This window comes from Coffea arabica, chromosome 3c (assembly GCF_036785885.1).
Source record: "Coffea arabica cultivar ET-39 chromosome 3c, Coffea Arabica ET-39 HiFi, whole genome shotgun sequence".
Taxonomy (NCBI): Eukaryota; Viridiplantae; Streptophyta; class Magnoliopsida; order Gentianales; family Rubiaceae; genus Coffea; species Coffea arabica.
In genome coordinates this window covers 11,718,792-11,739,065 of record NC_092314.1, presented here as the reverse complement: position 1 = coordinate 11,739,065, position 20,274 = coordinate 11,718,792, and the positions used below count along the sequence as shown (strand labels likewise).

At 37.0% G+C, this 20,274-nt stretch overlaps 1 protein-coding gene across 1 annotated transcript; it reads right to left on the bottom strand.

Moving 5' to 3' along the window:
* Positions 1-18,026: 18,026 nt before the first annotated feature.
* On the bottom strand, positions 18,027-20,048 carry LOC113735606 (protein FAR1-RELATED SEQUENCE 5-like). The gene has a single exon (XM_027262599.2). It carries the CDS (start codon positions 20,046-20,048, stop codon positions 18,027-18,029), a length of 2,022 nt encoding a protein of 673 aa, XP_027118400.2.
* Positions 20,049-20,274: the final 226 nt, after the last annotated feature.

Below are 20,274 nucleotides of genomic sequence, written 5' to 3'. Positions count from 1 at the left end.
GAAAAAGAGGAGATTGGCAAGAACAGTGTGACATTGGAGTCAAGCTGTGGAACTGTGGCATTGTTGAAGGCTGAGCAGAGGAAGCAGAAGGAAGAAGTGGTGGCAGAAGGCCAATTTTGTTGTGAATCGGCTTTAGTAAAAGAAGAAGAAACGTGAACCTCAGCTTCAAAGTTGAAGAGCGTGGGATCCTGAGTAGTTAAAGACCACAAATCGTAAAGGTAAAACATGTGGAAACCTGGGATGATACAGTAATGTGTGTAATTTATACTTCAAAGTGGAAGGACCTTACTTGTGGTTGTTTTTGGTGTACACTATGACGCTTTTGTGTATAGTAAGTAAAAAAGTTCAGCGTGATAGAAGTGTTATGTAAAATTGTATGTGATCGTCGAAATAGGAGAGTGGGAAAGGAAGGGGAAATCTTGCGGCACAACTGCTTGATAAAATGTGTGAATGGGTTTGGGATTTCGTAGGCGTAAAAAATGGGTGTAGATTCTGAATTACAAAATGCTAAGTAGATAGTACAATGCGTTGAGTGTATCATACACTGCGAAACTAAATAGTGACAAGATAATTCAGTGCAATGAAGGGTAATATAGCACGTTGGCTAAAAATTATGTTATGTGGGAAAAAAATGACATGGAGAAACATTGATACGGTGTGTTAAAGTGTAAAACATTAACATAAGAAAGTCAAAACTTGTGAGATGTAGTACATAGTATAAGGAAAAGATCTAGAAAATGACAAATGGTAGAAGCGAAGGACAAATTAGAAATGATAGTCGGAGATTGGTATGTTATATTTGAGATTTCATTGGTGTATGTCTAGTGTATCAGTTGATGTACATGAACATAATGTTGGATAAGTCTTACATGTCGTGGACTAACAGGCACAGAGAAGCAAAGAGTAGAAATGTTAGTGTAAAATTGGTATGTCTCATTTTGTGATTTTCATTAGTGTATCTGTTCTATTAGTTCACGTGCATGAAGACAATGTTGGATAAATCTTACATATTGGTGGATAACTGTTACATGGTGTAGATTAATAGGTATAGGACAGAAAAAAAAGAGAAATGTTAAGACTGAAATTTGAATGGCGTATTTGGGACTTCATTGATGTATGTTTATTGTATTAGTTGTTATGCATGAACAAAATGTTGGATAGATGCTACATGGTGTTGGATAACTGTTACATGGTGTGTATTAGCAGATACCAGGCAGAAAGAGAAGAGAAATGTTAGATTGAAATTTGAATGTCGTACGTGGGACTGCATTGATGTATGTTTATGGTATTAGTTCTTGTGCATGAACAAAGTGTTGGATAAGTTTTACGTGGTGTTGGATAAATGTTACATGGTGTGGATTAGCAGGTACCGGCGAGAAAGAGAAGAGAATTGTTAGATTGAAATTGGAATGTCGTATTTTGGACTGCATTGATGTATGTTAGATTGTATTATTTATTGTGCATGAACACAGTGTTGGATAAATGTTATATGGTGTGGATTAACAAATACATAGAAGAAACAGAGTAGAAATGTTAGCGTGTAACTGGTATGTCGTATTTGAGACTTCGGTGGTATATGTTTATTGTATTTGTTGTTATGCATGAACAGGATGGCACGAATAAGAAACGAAAGACGGAACAAGAGTTTAGGCGAAAATGAAGGAATAGAGGCAGCGGGTACAAGTGAAGTTAGAGAACCAGTTCCACCGTTGAATGCGTGGATGAAGTTTAGGTAATATTGATGTTTATTGAAAATAATAATCATGAGTAGAATGCATAGCTAATTGGTTAATATTTAATGTGTGTAGGAAGGAGTATCAAAGCACTGTTCCAACGAAAGGCATTAAGATAACAGATGTATGTATTAAGAACTAAATAAAGCATTAATTGTTTATAGTTGTTGCACGGTAAAAGTAAAAAACACAATTAGAAAAGGGTTAATATCAGAAACCTCCCTTGAGGTTTCTTTTAATCACACCTAGCACCCTCCATGTGTTCGAAATCACACTTAGCACCCCTGCAATGACAATTTTGGTGTCATTGTCAGCCTCTCTATTTCAAAATGATAGCAAAAAAATGAATTGTAGGATAGAGACTTTATTTTTGTTCCACCTGTACCCATAGCCCAAAAAGAGTTTATTTCCTAGTAGCAAAACAGGTCTAAATCTTGTTTTTTAGTATATGTAAATGATCATCTAATAAATAATAGGATAGCATCAGGGTTGTAACACAATTACATATCTTCATACACCATGGAGTATGCTGATATGTATCGTTTGGAGGGATGTGAGGTAGGGAAGGGTGTTAGATTAATCATCCTTGAATAGTGTAACACATTTTGAACATTCTGTAATTTTATGTAAGTTTCTTGTATATCTTTACAATAGATTGCGTCTCTGCTATTAAGGTTTACAAATAATTCACGTAGAGTTACACATTATTTAAAAAATGTTACATTGATCCGAACGGGGATAAAAAATGTGAGTATGGATTCTCATAATGACAGCAATAGTTTCAGAATGTGGTTGTAGTTGTAAATAAACTTGCTCTTCCATATTTGGGAAAATGAGGTCGTATAAATAGCTTTTTTCTGCATCGTAGTCGAATGGAGTTTGTAAGTTATTAATATTGCAATCCTCAGTGTCTAGATTATTGCTTGTAGATGGTGTTTTGGAAACATATGGATTGCGATACCCCATTATGTAGTAGAAATGGCTCGCTTAGGGTATATACTCATGAATTCCCATCATCTTTGAACTACATTTAGATTGTGTTATTATGTAGTTAGGAATTGCGATTTTGGCAATGGCACTATGTCCATTGCCAAAAGTTAACATTACTGGAAACGGCATGACTAATTAATATTAGGGAGGGGGATAAGAATAGTTAGATCAATCATCCCTAAATAGTGTTACATTTTTTGATCATTTTGTAATTTTGTATAAACCTCTTGTACATCCTTGCAACAGAAGTGTGATAAGTTGTTAGTGTAGATATGGGTATAGTATGTAATAATCGTACTTGTGTTGGTAAGTTTTATAGATAGTTCAATTAGAGTTACATGTTGTACAAAGAATATTACATAATTCAGAACAGTTATCAGCAGTTTGTCAAAAGAATTTTTTGATTTTTTAAAATCTTTTTTGGTATGCAGTTTTCTTCTTAGTTCTTGTAGTGGAGTATTGGTCTCCGTATACTGCATTGATTATTTTTAAATTATGACCGTTCAACTTTGGTTATGGTATAACAATACCTATCCGAATTTCTTTTTGCCTCTGAACGAGTTAAGGTTGTTTGTGGCATGGGATAGATGTTGGTGATTTTTGGGTAATTTCTCACCTTTTGATTAGGAGAACCTGTCACATCCTACTGTCGGGAATGCTATGTGTGATTTCGAAAACTTGGGGGGTGCTACATGTGATTAGAACAAACATTAGGGGAGGTTTCTGATATTAATCTGTGTTAGAAAATGCTGAATTACATATAACATGATTCACGATTATATGCATCCAATGCAGTATAATAAAATGGTTAAAGCAGCATATGATAAGTTAAGCGAGGAAGAAGTCCAGAATCGAAAAGAGAAAGAGGAGTACAAGAGAGAAATGGCGCGGCTTGGAAAGACTATACTGGGAAAACAGCAGATTAAGGTAAGCACAAGACATGGATGCTGAAATAGGTTGTTACGTGATAATGTGTGTATGTCTAACTAGTTTTTGTGCTTGAACTTGATTATAGAATCCGAAATACACCATTCGTTGTTCACCAAATCAGATGGTTTGGTTAGTATCGAACATTGATGAAACAAAAAAACAGCAAATCAGAGATTTGGGGTTTGGAGGGCTGCTGGAAATAAAGTGTTGCTCCATTCCAAACGGCATAGCAACCTGGCTGATTGACAATTTTAATCCTACACTAAGTAGCTTTCAGCTACATAGAGATGGTGTGCTACCCTTAACAGCAAAAGACATCAGTTTAATCCTTGGAATCCCAAATGATGACCTCTTACCAGTTGAAGATACTGATAGCAGTGAGGGTGGAGATTCTGGACCAAGTCGCCGAACATACAAATGGAAAGAGCTGCCCGAAGAGTTAACTGGGCAGAGTACGTTAGAAATGTACTATGCAATAGGATATTAGAAGTACAGAAGAAAAACGGAAAGCAGCACCAATATGTTGGGGGTTGCATGTTTGTCCTACTGGTAAGTTTAGTTATGTGATATTGAAAGTTAGTAAGTGATCTAAGTAGTAGGGGATGCAACGAAAAGAAATTTTAAGTAGGCACATGAAGGTTGTTTATACATAGTACTTGAATTGCAGGTGATATAATTGATGTGTCAATGTCTAATTAAATTACAGGTGCATTACCTTGATCGAGTGACAATACTGAAGCACAGAGTGGCTCGAGTTACACCAAGAGCAAAGGCATGGATAGATGCTTTAATTTCAGAACGGGATGCATTGGAGATCGATAATCTCGGAGGTTATGGAAAAGGAAAACTAGTAAGAGCGATAATTTTTTTTTGATGGATTTTAACTTACTAGTTTGTATGTATAGGCCACACATACCATGTACTTATGAAGTGATGGTTTGATTTTGTTTTCGTAGATTGGGACGCATGAAGAGGAAGAGGCTGAATCTGGTGCACAGATAAATGAACTACCCCCTGAACTAGTTGGAATAATGATGGACAGCGGGCATCATGATATCGCAGTAAGTTGCCTAACTGTTAAAACTGATACTTCATTATGCGCTATTGTTGCTTAAGTTAAAGTTATACATTTTTTATAATTTGAACAATCATTTGTAAGCAGCCACAGCTACGTAACTTAGGAAAGTAATCTTGTCAAGTACAATCATTAAGTGTTGACGTACATCATACAATCATTTTGCATTTGCTATGCTTGATATATAAAATCAGGAAAGTTAGTTGTAAATGGAGTATGGGACAAAGAAGTAGTTAAGCTTTGTAAAAAGGTGGGAAGATTTTTCGAACGCCGATCACAAATAACACTAGTGCCCAGCTATAATCTAGCTACATTTGAAACGTAGTGTGCTCATGTCGTTTGTTCCATATTTTATGACAGAAACGAGAGAGAAAAAAAATTCTCGAATATTATTCATGCAAAATACAAAGTTAATTGTATACTTCATGCAATTCGTGTGCCAAATACACCTTAGTCATTTTCATGTAACTTTTCTTGAAAAATATTTCACCACCTGAAAACAAACAGGCAGATTTCATGAGGTCCATGAGGAAGTAATACAGATCAATGCATAATATGATGAATTCATCTGTTCAGATTAAGTCGAAACGGGCTATTCATTGTGGTTTGTTAATGTATAAACAAGTTGAGCTTTCAGAAGTGTACAGTATGACAGTGAGTTGCCAAAAAAGGATATTAAATATTGCAGAATTGCTGTGTTCTCATCCTAGGGCCAAAACAGCAACAACAGAGGTCGTTTCAAACGAAAAGCAGAAACAGAGGATGTCTGATTCAGAGCAAATACATCTTGATATGGACAGTGAAGATCATTCGGAATATCAATCCGCAGAAGCAGGAAAGGACTCCAATGCTGACGATTACGGTGATAGTGAAAAAGAACAAGATGCAGGCGGTAATGATGATGACATTGGGACCTCAACCAGAGCTGCCGATGAGACTGAACCAACAAATCGACATTCGATGGGGCAGAAGACAGTTGGAAAAGAGCAAAGTGGGAGAACCACTGATGGGAAGGAGGTAGAAAATGTTGGCAACACAAGTGATGGGAAGGACATTTCAGACAGTGTGTACAAGTCAAATGATACCCCAACAATCATTCAAGATGACTCAACAGGTCCCTTTCGAATTGAGCATCCTTTGGATCTGCCACACACACCGAGAAGGTTGCGGTCTTATAGTCGCAAAAGGAAAGGTTAGTGAACAAAAAAACAGTGTCTTGAATTTGATGTACAATAACTCACAAATTAAATTTATTATGTTGTGTCCATAGGATAGAAACCTTGATAGTATTTAGTCTGAATTAATAGTTACATTTGAGTTTTGCATATGAATTGAAGAATTCTTAGCTGATCGGTTAAACGTTATTGCAATGTGCTACCCCATTAAATTTTTGTATAACATGTATACCTAATCATTATTCTGTCAGTGTGAACTACATAACATTTCGATTTTCTGATGTATTGATATCTGCAGCAGTTGTTGAAGATGAGAATGAGCACAGGCCAGCTCGGGCAACGAAGAAAAGCAGCATGCTACGGTCAGCAGAGTACGTTCTGCCTTCGCACGTGACAATCAGCATTTACGACAAAAGAATCGCTGCATTCGCGTGGAAGGTACACAAGAATCCCAAGTAAGGTTCCTATATATTTATCATACGATTATGAGGTTATAATACAGGCACTTAAGGATTTATTGGTGCCACTATTTGTTAAATGCATCCCTCTAGTCCATTCGTAATCAATTCATGCATTTTTATGCTCTTCGAATTGGAATTCAATTTAGGCTAAAATGGTATCAATTGTAACCATAAGATTGTAACATTTCTCCCGAGTTACGTTTCTTGAACATCCTTTTTGTAATGAAGAACTAGCATAAGGTAGTAAAATTGATGAATATTAGGGAATGCATGGTTTATTAGCGCTAGTATTTGTTGGCTGAAGTTGAATGTAACTTTATGATAAAGCATTTACTTTTTTGTAGAACATGGTTGCTAACAACTGCCAATTTTAAAAGTAACTCTTTGTCCCACGTAATGGCAGGGAGACACTCATTCAGATGTTCCAACTTTCTCTAACACGAGATGACCTCAGGACTCTTTGTGATGGCATGCATGTCTCGACTCGGGTTAGGCATATTTTTTCTGCTCGAGAAATAATACATTGTGTTGGTTTGGTAAGGTAAAGCGATACGTTTTCCAAATGGCAGTAACTGTTACTTGGCTGTAACTCTACGCAGGTAATGGACATATTTGCCCGGCATATAAACTGGGGTGGGGAGGCTAGTACAACCAGTAGAGTCAAGCGCTATATTGTCGAGCCTATAGCAGTTGTAAGCATTAAAATTGTTGTTAGATAATGGCTACCATTCAATAAAATATTATCAAAGTTTTGCACAAATGCATGTACCAATCTATTACCCGAGTCAGTGAAATTCACCCTAAACATCTATATCCCCTTGTACTGATTGCTAACAGGATGGCATTTTGAATCTACGAAAATTCGAAACACAATCCGATGACATCCTAACTACTAAGCTTATGAAGTTGTTCAAGATCCGCGGGCCTGATAAAGCTGCTGATCCATCTAAGTGTCAGTTGGTATGGATATAATCTTATCGTAACTATTGATGAGACATGCTATATATTGGCAAGTTATTGGTAAACTACTCTATTATGCTCGTGCTGATGAAATTTTTTTTTATGCTGCAGATTCTTGTTCCTGTCCTCGTAGACAGCTGCTGGTTGGTGTACTCCTTCCATGTCTCACAACGCATAGTGCATCTGCTAGACCCCGACCCACAACAAGCAAAAAGCAAAGATATTACAGTTCTAAAGCGCTTGGTATGAGTGTTTATAGGAGTTGTTCATTAATTTTTATCATACAAATAGTTACTTGACTCTGTTTCAAGCAGCAACGTGCCCTCGGACTGATAATGACAGCTAAGTTTGGGATGGAACTTGACTTTGTAACTTTCAAACTCTTTGTTGCTAATGTACCTCATGTGTCACCTGATCGCATGTAAAATATGGGATCTTTCAATACCACCCCGATACCTTACTATTGCAATGCGTACTACAATCACTTTAGTATATTGTCCATATTTCTGAGTCACAATATGTTGATCTGTACAGGTTCGATAGTGGAGTTTTCACGATGACCTTTCTTGAACACTGGAGTGGGAGATTGGCTGTGCGAATTACTGAGGTGTGATCATATTCTATAACTATCTATTTTTTCTACTTGTGGCAATAAAACGGTTAATAAATATCTCAATCCCCGGGTTTACTAATACAAGAGGTGAAATTGTGCAGGAAAATGTTGCGAAATATCGAATTATGTACACCGCGCGGCTTTGTAGTTCGGAGCATAATACAAAGTTTCAGGACACTATTGTCGCCACGGTTGGGAGTAAACAGTAAAAGGTTGCAAGATCATCATAGTTAAGGATGTAAATTCATGACTCTTTTTGTATAGTAGCAAAGGATATTTTTGAAACAGTAGTTTTTCGACCTGGCCATATTAGCGACGAAATCTGCGTCTTTTTGTATCATACTATTTATTTATCGGTTTTGGCCATAAAATGTGATTTTAAGTCATGTATTTTGCGGTCTTCGAGCTGTAGTTGTCAGTAATAACATTAGCCAACCAAGTATATTTATGTATATTTGCCGTAACTCTATGCCAACTACGGCATTTTACGGGCACTATGAAGAGTATGGACAATGAAAACCCATGGCACCAATACCATTTAGATTGTGGTACGATGAAGCGTATGGACAATGAAGACCAAGTACTTGAAAACCCTAAAAAAATATAGGCATTAATGACATGCCCTTTTACGAGGGCAGAGTGTTACACACCATTCACTTGACCATAGTTACCTTCAATCAAGTAAGTTTTGTGCAAAATGCACGGAGTGTAACTCGGTATGCACATACTGGAACTTACCTTCAACAATGTGTAACTGTAGAACAAGCGCCCAATTGTACCGCAATTTTTTCGTTATGCAAGTGGATGTAACTTGTCTCTATGCCAATTGACATGTGAACAAGTCAGTAAAAAATGCAACGTTGCATTTGTCCTACAGATGTTCTCCAAGTATGCAAATTTGTCACATTTTCAAATCATTAAGATGCATCCTTGAAGTCCAAGCCTGGTGGGAATGACGCTGCCCTTCCAAATCTCCCTATTATATGGGCCAAAGACACCATTTATTGTCACTAATAACCTCCCTTCTACAAGTATTTTTATAAAAACAAAGCGTAACTATATGCTAAGAACTTGTAATACCGACCACAGGCATTAAAGTTTGAAGGCTTTGTCATCTGTATCCATTTATTGTCAGTAACTACCACACTTGCTCAAACGTAACACTTCTTTGAACAAGGTGTAAAGCCACATCAACTACTTGTGCATCAAATATTAAATATAGGGTCAAGACGATAAAGTGTGTGATGAAATAATGTACAGGTAAGGCATAAAGTATGAACTAAAAGCTCACAACATGCCCATTAGTAAAAAAAAATGGATTAACTAAAAGCTCAAAAATCTTTTCTTTATTCACTTTCTCATTTTAGTACAAAAAAGACTACAAAATTTTTAGCCACCATTACTTTCTTCTTAATCACAATGAGGTACACGAAAATGTTGGCAAAAGAAAATGAAGTCAGTGGGAAAGAAACAATTCCACTATAGGCCATAAAAGAAAAATGTCAAACATACCCATTCCAACAAATGTGAGAAAAATATTAATGCAAAAGAATGAATGGTTTAGATTGCCATTTATTCGCAAGATTTTATTTTGTTGTATCATATACATTTCAATCACCTATTTATCTTTTAATCTATTTATTTAGTCTCAAATATATCATATCACCATTTAAAGGGGAAAAAAAGAGATAGTCTTGTATCAAAAAACAGTTGTTGTTATTTCTATAATTTAGTCAATAATTGAATTAAGTATTAATAATACAAATGGGGATGAAATGTGTTCTACATAAGCTTTAGGGACAAAATTGTACAAAATTACAAAATTATGAGGATGAAATATGTTTTGTGTGAACCTTTAGGGCCGAAATTAGTGAACACCTTAAATATTGGGGATGAAAAGTACATTTTTTCCTATATCGTCTCTTCCCACATACCTAAATGTGAACCTTTGTGACTGATCCCGTTCAACAAACATTACCATTACATCATCCCTTATTACAAACATCAATTCCTAACATCTGCTCCAAGGGAGGTTTAGTTCTTTCAAATGTCTTCATCTAGCAATACTGGAGGCGGATCTACTGATCTAAGGTACCAATATCGCTACTGTAGTTGTGAAAGAAGGGCAGCCCTGAAGATCGTCGAGTCACAGAAACCAACGAAGAGGTTGTTGTACTTCGTGTGTGAAACAAAAGCATGTACTTTCTTTGCTTGGTGCCATCCGATAGGGAGGGATCACGAGCAAGTTCAGACAAACTACTGTCCCACCTCACCTAATCGACAGGCTATAAGCAAAGAAAGCTCCTTCGACAGTCCCGGAAGAGTGCTCCATGATTCAACCTCGTTCTCGCACCATATGCACGGCATCAAACACGACATTCGACAAATGAAAACCTTCATGAGGATTTCGGTAGCGGTCGCCCTTCTGTTGCTAATAATAGCAATTTTTCGCTGACTCCACTTTATCCAGATTGGACCCGTATTCGTGAACGGTTTGGCGGGTAGTTTGTCATCCTTGTATGGTATTAACACAAAGTAGGTGCTTCTAACAACTGTTGGCTTCTCATTTTGTCAGTTGATGAGCAAGCTATAGTAAACCATAGATGGCCTGTACTAATTCAATAATTTATCTTACATAACCTTGCAAGTTGTCGTGAAAAATAATGAAACTGTGTATGGACATAGTGAAATTTAACTTCAACGATGTGTAACTCTGTATCCACGTGACCCACGATGTTGGCGTACAGGTTATTTCACGATAAAAGCTGTAAAATTTGTGTTTTTGTCTGTAACTGATTACCCACGCGACGTAACACTTATCAACAGTGGCGGTACTACAAATTTCACGCTTTGTACCTAAATATTCCGAATTGACTTAGTTCAGGCGCAGCAGGTGTTGTAGCTGTGCAAGTGGTAACCAAACAAGGTTTTATACCTAAAAACAATATTATTGTTGATCTCGTCGAGTCACAGGGTCAATGTTGATAATGCACCTTTGTGTCAAAAACGATAACACCGTAAAAGCCAATTTTTTTACTATATAACATAAAAAGAAATAATACACTATTATTCCGGTTGCACAGGTACGAATCGCTCACAGAGGTAGTAAATTTGGGTCATAAACTTAGCAAGGCCATAGAGTGTTACACATCTGACCTGGGCCAAAAAAATGTTGCCGAAGGTTTGTAACTTACCTGTAGACTGTAACTGTGTATGCACATAGTGAAACGTAAGGTCACTGATGTGTAATCGTGTATGCACGTGACCCTTAATGTTGGTGTACAGTTCATTCCATGATAAAAGCTGCAAAATTTGTTTTATTGTTTGGAATGAAATGACATAGTTCAGGCGCTGCTTGTGCCATCAACAGCTTCCACTACCGTGAAGAAATTGTTGGCCTAAAATGCGTTGGCCCATGATATTTTAGCATATTGTGAGGGTCTTGCAGCCTATAAAAGGGCGCGGTTGCAGTTTTATATCCCACAACAACTTTACTTTGATCGTCCACCTTTCATTATTGTTTACACTTTTCATCATTCTATTTCACTTCACACTTCCCATTTCATACTACTGAATGGTGGTAATGGATCCGAATATTAAATATATTATTACCGGTCTTCCACTTCCCTCCAACTTCACTTCCTGTGTCATGAATAGAGTGCATCTCACGGAAACCAAGTTCTTGGAAGCCAAAAAATAATAAATGGGTTGCATGATGGTCGAGAAGATCTCGCTGATTTAATGAGACACCTAGAGAAGGTCTCGCTACATCAATTGTTTTGGGGTTCGGAACGATCATCTCTATATTCTCAATAGACACTTAATAAAGTGTCTAAAAAATTTAATGTGTCGGGGGAATGATTTATTGTTTGTGCCGAGGGCAATGGCACAGACAAGAGAAGAGGAAATGTTCATCGGATATTAACTAGTTGTAACATCTAGGAATTTGTACTTGTAATATCACTAGTTTTAACTACAGAAGACGAAAAGCTGCCGATTGCAAATTCAGTAATTGTAATGAATTGTAAGATACACCTAACCAGTTTTAACTCAATATGTACATGTCGTAATGACAATTTGCTGCATTGTAAATATTAGTTACCCCGCTTTCAAATTTGTTGTCCCAACGAAGTATCATCTTCATCTGCCAAACCGTTACTTATTATGTGATCGTGTGGAGCCAAACCGAGCTGCCAGTTGTAACTTCATTTCCGTTCTAAAGGAATAATACCTATTGAAGTGCCTGAAAGTTTATCTGTAATACTCATCGTTAATACAACAATTGTAAACAAATTGTCTAAGTTTTAACATACAGGAACATGATAAGGTGCCTGTACAAGCACATCAATAAGTTGTAACAGTTTATTAAAAGGTTGTAACGTACACATGCGGCATTTCCTGGTATTTTCGACAAGGCTGCATTTAGTGATCTTGTTCGTCAAAATACACCGCAAATCTGGTGCTAGATATTAAATGTCTGAAAATTCTGGTGCTACACACCGTAAATCTATTACTAGACACCTAATGTTTGAAGTAATTTTAGATTTACAGTCAACAAGCACTAATTAATTGTCTAATTGTGGATTAAAACAAGCTTAAAATACGGAACCAAGGGTATAGGCTGTTACACATATGAATCTTGGACAAGAAACTGTTGTTTTGGGGTTTCTTACTTACGTGTACAGAGTGTAACTGTGTATGCACATTGTGAAATGTACAAGTCATTGATGTGTAACTTTGTATCCACGTGACCCTTAATGTTGGTGTACAGGTCATTTCATCATAAAAGCTGTCAAATTTATTTTATTGTCCAAAATGAATCATGACATAGTTCACCAGCTGCATGTGACTCTACAACTTCCACTGTCGTGACGAAATTGTTGGTCTGAAATACGTTGGCCCCTGATATTTTAGGACATTGGGAGGGTCCTGCGGACTATTAAAGGGCGCGGTTGTAGTTTTATATCCCACAACAACAAAAGTTTGTTCGTCCCCCTTTCATTATCGTTTACACTTTTCATTATATTCCACTTCACACTTTCCATTTCATACTACTGAAGGGTGGCAATGAACTCGAATATAAAATTTATTATTAGTAGTCTTCCACCCCTCTCAAAGTTGGTATACAGGACCAGAACATGATAAAAGCTGTAAAATTTATTTTATTGTCTGAGTTGATTTGCAATAGTTCACTAGCAGCATGTGCCCCATCATGATGCTTCCACATTTGGGACGACATTGCTGTCCGGTAAACGATTAGAAACAGCACATAACACGTATATTCACTGTCGGTACTACAAATCTGACGCTTTGTATGTAACGAAACTTATCCGACATGGTTCAAGCACTGCATGTGAGTCTACAGTCTCTTCTCCCGTGATATACTAGTTGGCCTCATATGCAAAAATGTCGATCTCGCTATTTTAATGAGATATTCGAGAAAGCCTCGCTACCCAATGTTTTGGGGTTCGAAACGATCATTGTAACTATTCTCAATAGACACTTAATAAAGTGTCTAACAAATTTAATGTGTCAGTGGGAGGAATTATTGTTTCTGCCAAGGGTAATAGCACAAACAAAAGAAGAGGAAAGTTTCATCAAATATTAACTAGTTGTATTATCACTAGTTGTAACATCGGGGAATATCTAGTTGGAATATTATTCAGTTTTAAATAGAGCAGACGAAAAGTTGCTGATTGCAAATTCATTAGTTATAATGAATTGTAATATACACCTAACTGGTTGTAATGCAATCCGTACATAGTGAAACGTACATGCCACTGATGTGTAACTCTTTATCCACGTGACCCTTGATTTTGGTGTACAGGTCATTTCATGACAAAAGCTGTATAATTTGTTTTATTGTCTGAACAGATGTGACACAGTTCAATGGCATGCATCGAACTCTACAACTTCCACTGCAATGACAAAATTGTTTGGCCTGGAATGTATTGTCCAGTGATATTTTAGCACATTGTTCGGATCCGACGAACTATAAAAGGGAGCGGGTGCAGTAGTATATCCCTCAACAACAAAAATTTTTTCGTCCACCTTTCATTACTGCACAAACAATTTTCATTTTAAATTACTTCACATTTCCCATATCATTCTACTGAAGGGTGGCAATGAACCCGTGCCTGAAATTTATTATTAGTATTTTTCAACCCGCCTCTAACTTCAATTGTAGTGTCATCAATAAAGGGTTCACACAGAAATCAAGTTCTTGGGTGCCAAATAGCAGCCAGTAGGTTGTATGATGTTCGAGAAGATCTCGCTAATTTAATGAGATGTTCGAGAAGGCCTCGCTACATCAATTATTTTGGGGTTCAAATCGACCATCTTTATGTTCTCATTAGACACTTACTAAAGTGTCTAAAAAATTAAAAGTGTTGGGGGGAGGACTTGTTGTTTGTGCCAAGCGCAATTGCACAAACAAGAGAAGAGGAAAGGTTCATCAGATATTAACTAGTACTACAATCACTAGTTGTAATATCAGGAAATTTCTAGTTGTAATATCACTAGTTTTAACTAGATAAGACGAAAAACTGTCGATTGCAAATTCATTAGTTGTAATGAATTGTAACATATTTATAACTAGTTGTAACTCAAAATGGTACATGGCGTAATCAAAATTTGTTGCATTTTAAATATTAGTTACCCTACTTTCAAATTACTTGTCCCAACGAAGTATCATGTTCTTCTGCGAAACTGTTACTTATTATGTGGTCACGTGGAACCAAGTCGAGCCGCCAATTGTAAGTTCATTTCTGTACTGAAGGAGTACTACCTATTGAAATGCCTGTAATACTATCTGTAATACTTATCATTAATACAATTATAAACAAATTGTCTAATTTTTAACATACAAGCAAAAGACAAGGTGCCTGTACAGGCATATCAATAAGCGGTAACACCTTATTAATTTCTTGTAACGTACATATGCTAGTTGTAACTTCTTGTTACACTCGAAAAGTAAGGTGACTGACGTATAACTGGGTATTCACGACCCAATTGTTGTTGGAGTACAGGTCATGATCCAATCGAATTGAACCATTATTTCATCCACACACTATACATTTGACCAAACGTTGAGTCTATTCTCTCGTTAATAGGTGGTTGCCATGCCTTCATCTACTCACCCAGGAGTACTATCCTGTGGAGAACAGCATGAAATGACACAACAAGCAGTTGGTCAAGTTGCCAAAAGAAACCATTTACTATGCATGGTCTGAAACAGGTGCTCCGTTAAAAATTTCTACCTCTTTTTTTCTCCCACCTATTTCTTTATCAGTAGATCCTTTCTTTCATCCAACCAAAAAGCAGTAGATATCAGCATAGCCATGCAATCCACAAACGAAGGATCTCATACAAGCTCAACATCAAATGTTCGGCAAAAACGACGGAAAGTATCGTTGGGTCCAACAAATGCCATTAGCAAGTACGAAACACCAGACGGGAGGATTTTATATGGTACCAAACGCGAGTTCAAGAACGCTCCGCTTAACACCAACAACTATCTAGGACTAGCTGGTCACATTTTTAAAAATACCGTCAATAATCATCTATCGTCTGGCTATTCCGTTATGGATCATGAATCCATATGGGAGCCTGTTCGTGAGCGAAGAATGAAATTAGAGGTACTTTGTCGCTGGCATGGTCTCCGCGTCTCGACAACAAGGTCGGCGAATCTTGTTATAGGACCACAAGCCAATGATGCAAGCGTATTACATAGACTACAACGAGAAGTTATGCAGATAGAGCGTAGGCTTCACAGGTTTCATGAGATCCAAGCCGCAAAAAGACATGATATTGGAAAACAATTTGAGGTTCAGCACATTTTAGCAGATCCTATGCTTATATCCGATCCGGACCTATCTGATTTCACTGAATCAAGCGACGATGACTTTCAAATGTACATACCCCATTGTCTAATGCATGACGGCGTTCCCAAGTGTTGTATGGGATACAACTCATAACAAGGGATGTAGTCCAATGTTTGTCAGGGTAGCGATAAAATTATACTCATTATAATCTCTACTCAAACAAATTGCTTACCATATTTCGATATTAATCATGCCTGTTAAACAATCTTAACTAGTGGTAACGTAACAGTAACATATCCCTAACTGGTTGTAACCCATTGTGTACTGTTCGTTCTTCCTTTTTGTTGCATTGTAAAACTTCATTTTAACGTTACAAATTAGCTCTCCAAGGAATCATTTTCTTATGCGCACCTATTACCAACATGTGGTCGTGACCTGACTTGACCATAATTTAATTAATCTAAAAACTTGTAATACCAATAGATGTGCCTGTGATATATCATGTCAATGGTGCACTAAATTCGTCAAGCGATGCAAAACAAATGGCCTAAATGATAATGTTTTTATAAAAATAGTCCAATAATAATTCGAATTTATCATCATAACAAAATCAAGACAATTTATACTTTAGATTGTGTTATCTTATACATAGTACCTTTGGCGGTGCGATCTATGCCAATAAATATATTATTAAGGTATGCAATTGAATGTAGTAGAATGGTATACATATCACGACAACCATTCAACTGTTATGGTCGATTTAGTGAAAAATATCCGATCACAAAAAATACGTTCAATTCTATTGTAAAATTGTTACTTCAATTTTCTACCAACTTTATAATTTTCTAACAATTTTATATAACCCAATACAAACTATTGATGTCTATTAACACTAGATGCGATTACAATTGTAATTCACTTGTCTAAATTTGAAAATAGTGAAATATCAATGGTGCCTGTATAACCTCGTCAATAAGTTGTAACAGCTTATTAACTGCTTGTAACGTACATATGCAGCATTCTCAGGTTGGGACAACCACTTAATGTCTCGTTCAAAATGTATAGTTACACATCATTCATCAACCTCATTCTCGGGGGAGGCGACATCAACGCGTAGTTGCAATCCCTGTGTGTTATTTTTTTCCTGAAATGCGTAACGATGGCAAATCAGCAAATATTATTAATAAAATATACGATTAATGATATACGATGTCCAAGTCTCCAATTAATAACATTACATAAATATGTGCTGTAACGATAAAAGTTTGTCACCTAAGATGATGGTGTAAATACATGATATGCATCAACATCACAGTGTGTTGAAATTGCCCAACGCTCCTCCTACATTATATAGTATAAGTAATCGACTGTCAACAAATCATTACCAGTGCCCATATTGCTCACTTATAAAGTTAAATTGGACTAGACATTATAACAAAAATGATATATCAGACCATTAAAACATCTCTGAAGGAGTTATGCTTGGAAAAAATAGAAAATCTGGGATGCATCCATTCTGTAGGGACACTTGCAGGAGGCCCCTGATTAGCCAAACGGTGGACCTTAGAATAATAAAAAATAATACATTATTAAAGCGAGCATACGTTAACTACATAATTTGCATGATTTGACAGCCTTCGGGTGCCCACCATTACAATTAAAGAAAAAAAGGTAGCTCTACTACATGAACAAGAATGTTTTATTTTAACTACTAAATGTATGCATACCGTTTGATTTTCATCGATATCGGGAGCAACAGCATTAGGAGGGCCATTCACTGTCTGACTCATTGAATGCGTCTACAAGTTTCGTATGGGCCAAATCATTGTATAAGACAAACAAAATACGTATATCATGAGGGATGACGGCCGTAACAACATTATCACACAATGTAACATCAATGTAACTATTTATGCTGTTAGAAATATCCAAATAAAAGCAAGAGTCATGTCCATTTTATACTAACCGAAACAGAGTCAGTAGATGAACGGCATCCCATAAACATGTATTCCTCAAATGAAACCGATGTCGGCTCCGATTCTTAGACCTACAATATTGACACGGCAATAATATTATTTCATAATGCATGTTACCTAAACTTTAGTTAATAGTATAACAATAACTTAGTTTTAGCATAAATGTTCCCCAAGTACCAAAATTTGATCCATACCGTAGTCTATGTAGTCCTTGATAATCTAGATTTTCTTTTTACTCTGTCAAATTTATCGACCCAACTTCGCATCACTCTACTTTTCTTCCCACCGCCTCATTTTTTAATGCCTCTTGCGACTACTGCCTCCCCCATTTCATTTACAATTTCAATTTTATCTCGTTCCTCCATATTCAGATTTTTTTGATTTTGCAAAGGTTGCTCTTCGCTTTCTGAGAGGAGGAGCTCAACTCTCTTTGACAAATCGGATATGACAGTGATTGCTACTTTGCTGGTGTCCTCCGACATTGCTGCTCGAGTTGCGACCTTAATCATGGCTGGAGCGAGCTCTCGATAACGAGTTGAAATCATGACTTTAGGATCAGCCACAACTTCCTGTCCTCGCCGATCAAAACAGTCTCCAGCCCGAGCTCTTTTTGTCCATCGCCTCTTAATGTATTCAGGAGGAATTATTTTTATGCCCACGGTATCAAACACCTTCAACGCGTGCCCACATAAAATGCCTTCATTTTTGTATTTTTTGTAACTGCAACGTACACTTAGATCATTCCGATTGAATACTACTGTTTTTTTAGGTCCTCCATCATACCTCATGACCGCAAACTCCACAAACATCGCTGCATCTTGTTGTCTCAATATAACCATAGTTGTTGACTCGCCATATTCATTTTGGAATGCAACAAATACGGTTGGTGAATACGTCTCTGATGCATGTACAAGTATAGGTGTTTGCCTTAACCCTACCATGGGGAGCTTTTGCCTCATTTCATATTCTGCGATCAGTTCATTATATCTCTTTTCATCAACCACCCGATTGAAATGTCTAAAGAACTGCACAAGATCATGATCCAGTTTCAAATGATTTTTAATTGCTGCATTTAGGCTTTCGCTAAATTGGGTGCTTCGCATTCCCGCAGTCCATTTTTCTTTCATTATGCACCTTACCCATTTATCACGAATTCTATACAACCCGGAGAGCCATTCATTATTTTCAAGATTGTGTTTCTTCACCATCGCCTCCCACACCCTATTGAATTGTTTCACTTCTTCAAACTCATACATGCAGGCACCAAACATGTATGGAAGATCATTATTTTCCTTGTAATGATTGCCAAGATATTTCATAAAATTACGCCTTATGTGAAACGTACATAGACCCTGAAATGTTTCAGGCATGACAATTGAAAGAGCGGCTGCCATGGCATGATCTTGATGGGTTAGTATGGTACTTGGATGTTTTCCACACATTGCTTCTAGAAATGTACCAAACACCCATTTGAAAGAATCTATCGTCTCATCATACATAAGGGCAGCACCGAATATCACAATTTGCCTATGCTGGTTAAAACCCACAAATACTCCAAGTGGCCGGTATTCTTTATTTGTTTTGTAGGTTGTGTCGAATGTAACTACGTCTCCAAAAAAGTTGTAGTCAATTAACATTCCTGCATCAGCCCAAAAGATATTCGTTATTTGTTCTTCACAGTCCAGCTGTACGGCATGAAAAAAGAATGGATTCTCCAGTGTTTGCTCTTGAAAATAATTCAGCATGCTACCTGCTTCTCCATATTTCAAGCTCCTTTCCCGTCTCGTTCGAAGATATCGTTTAAGATCATCCCGAGTATATCCTACATTACCCATCCCACCTGCTTCCATTCCCATAAGCTTATGGCTCTGTTTCAATGAAAGCCCAGCATCCTCGCTTATTTCAGCTTGGAATCCTTGAGCCACACTCACTTTTCTTTGTGATGGCATCATGTGAGCACATTGAGCAATGTGCAACTCATGATTATGCTCTAAGACAAGGTCATGCACACGGTACTTCATTGTCCCTCTAAACAACACGATAACTATCTTAGCTCCACACCCTGTTTTCGTCGGCGCTCGTGTCGTCTTTGGCATCACATCACATTCGTACCTGCGTTTCACACCTTCCTTGCAGCAACTATATCTCCTAGACGTGGTCACGTCGTCTTTGTCTTTATTCAGATAGTCTTTACGTAAACTGAAACCCATTTTAAAGGCATACTTGTTGTAAAACTTGTACGCATCCTCTTCACTATTGAACTCCATTCCTAACTCAGGGGTCCCATTTTCTGTCAATTTGCTGCAATCCATTACTTCTGCTCCTGTCAATTATGCATCAAACACCCAAATTTGCAACATTTCATGAATAGTATGTACATAAACGACAATATAAATGTATATTACCATTTATAATGTGTTATGAATCACACATTACTCGTATACCAAATCCTATTATTACGCTTATCAATATGATTAATGATTCACATCACCTTACTTTTACTCTAAGACAACGGCATTATTTATGTACAAATATAAC

Coding starts and splice junctions, on each gene's coding strand:
- LOC113735606 (XM_027262599.2), bottom strand. CDS start 20,048: ATGGATTGCAGCAAATTGACAGAAAATGGGACCCCTGAGTTAGGAATG.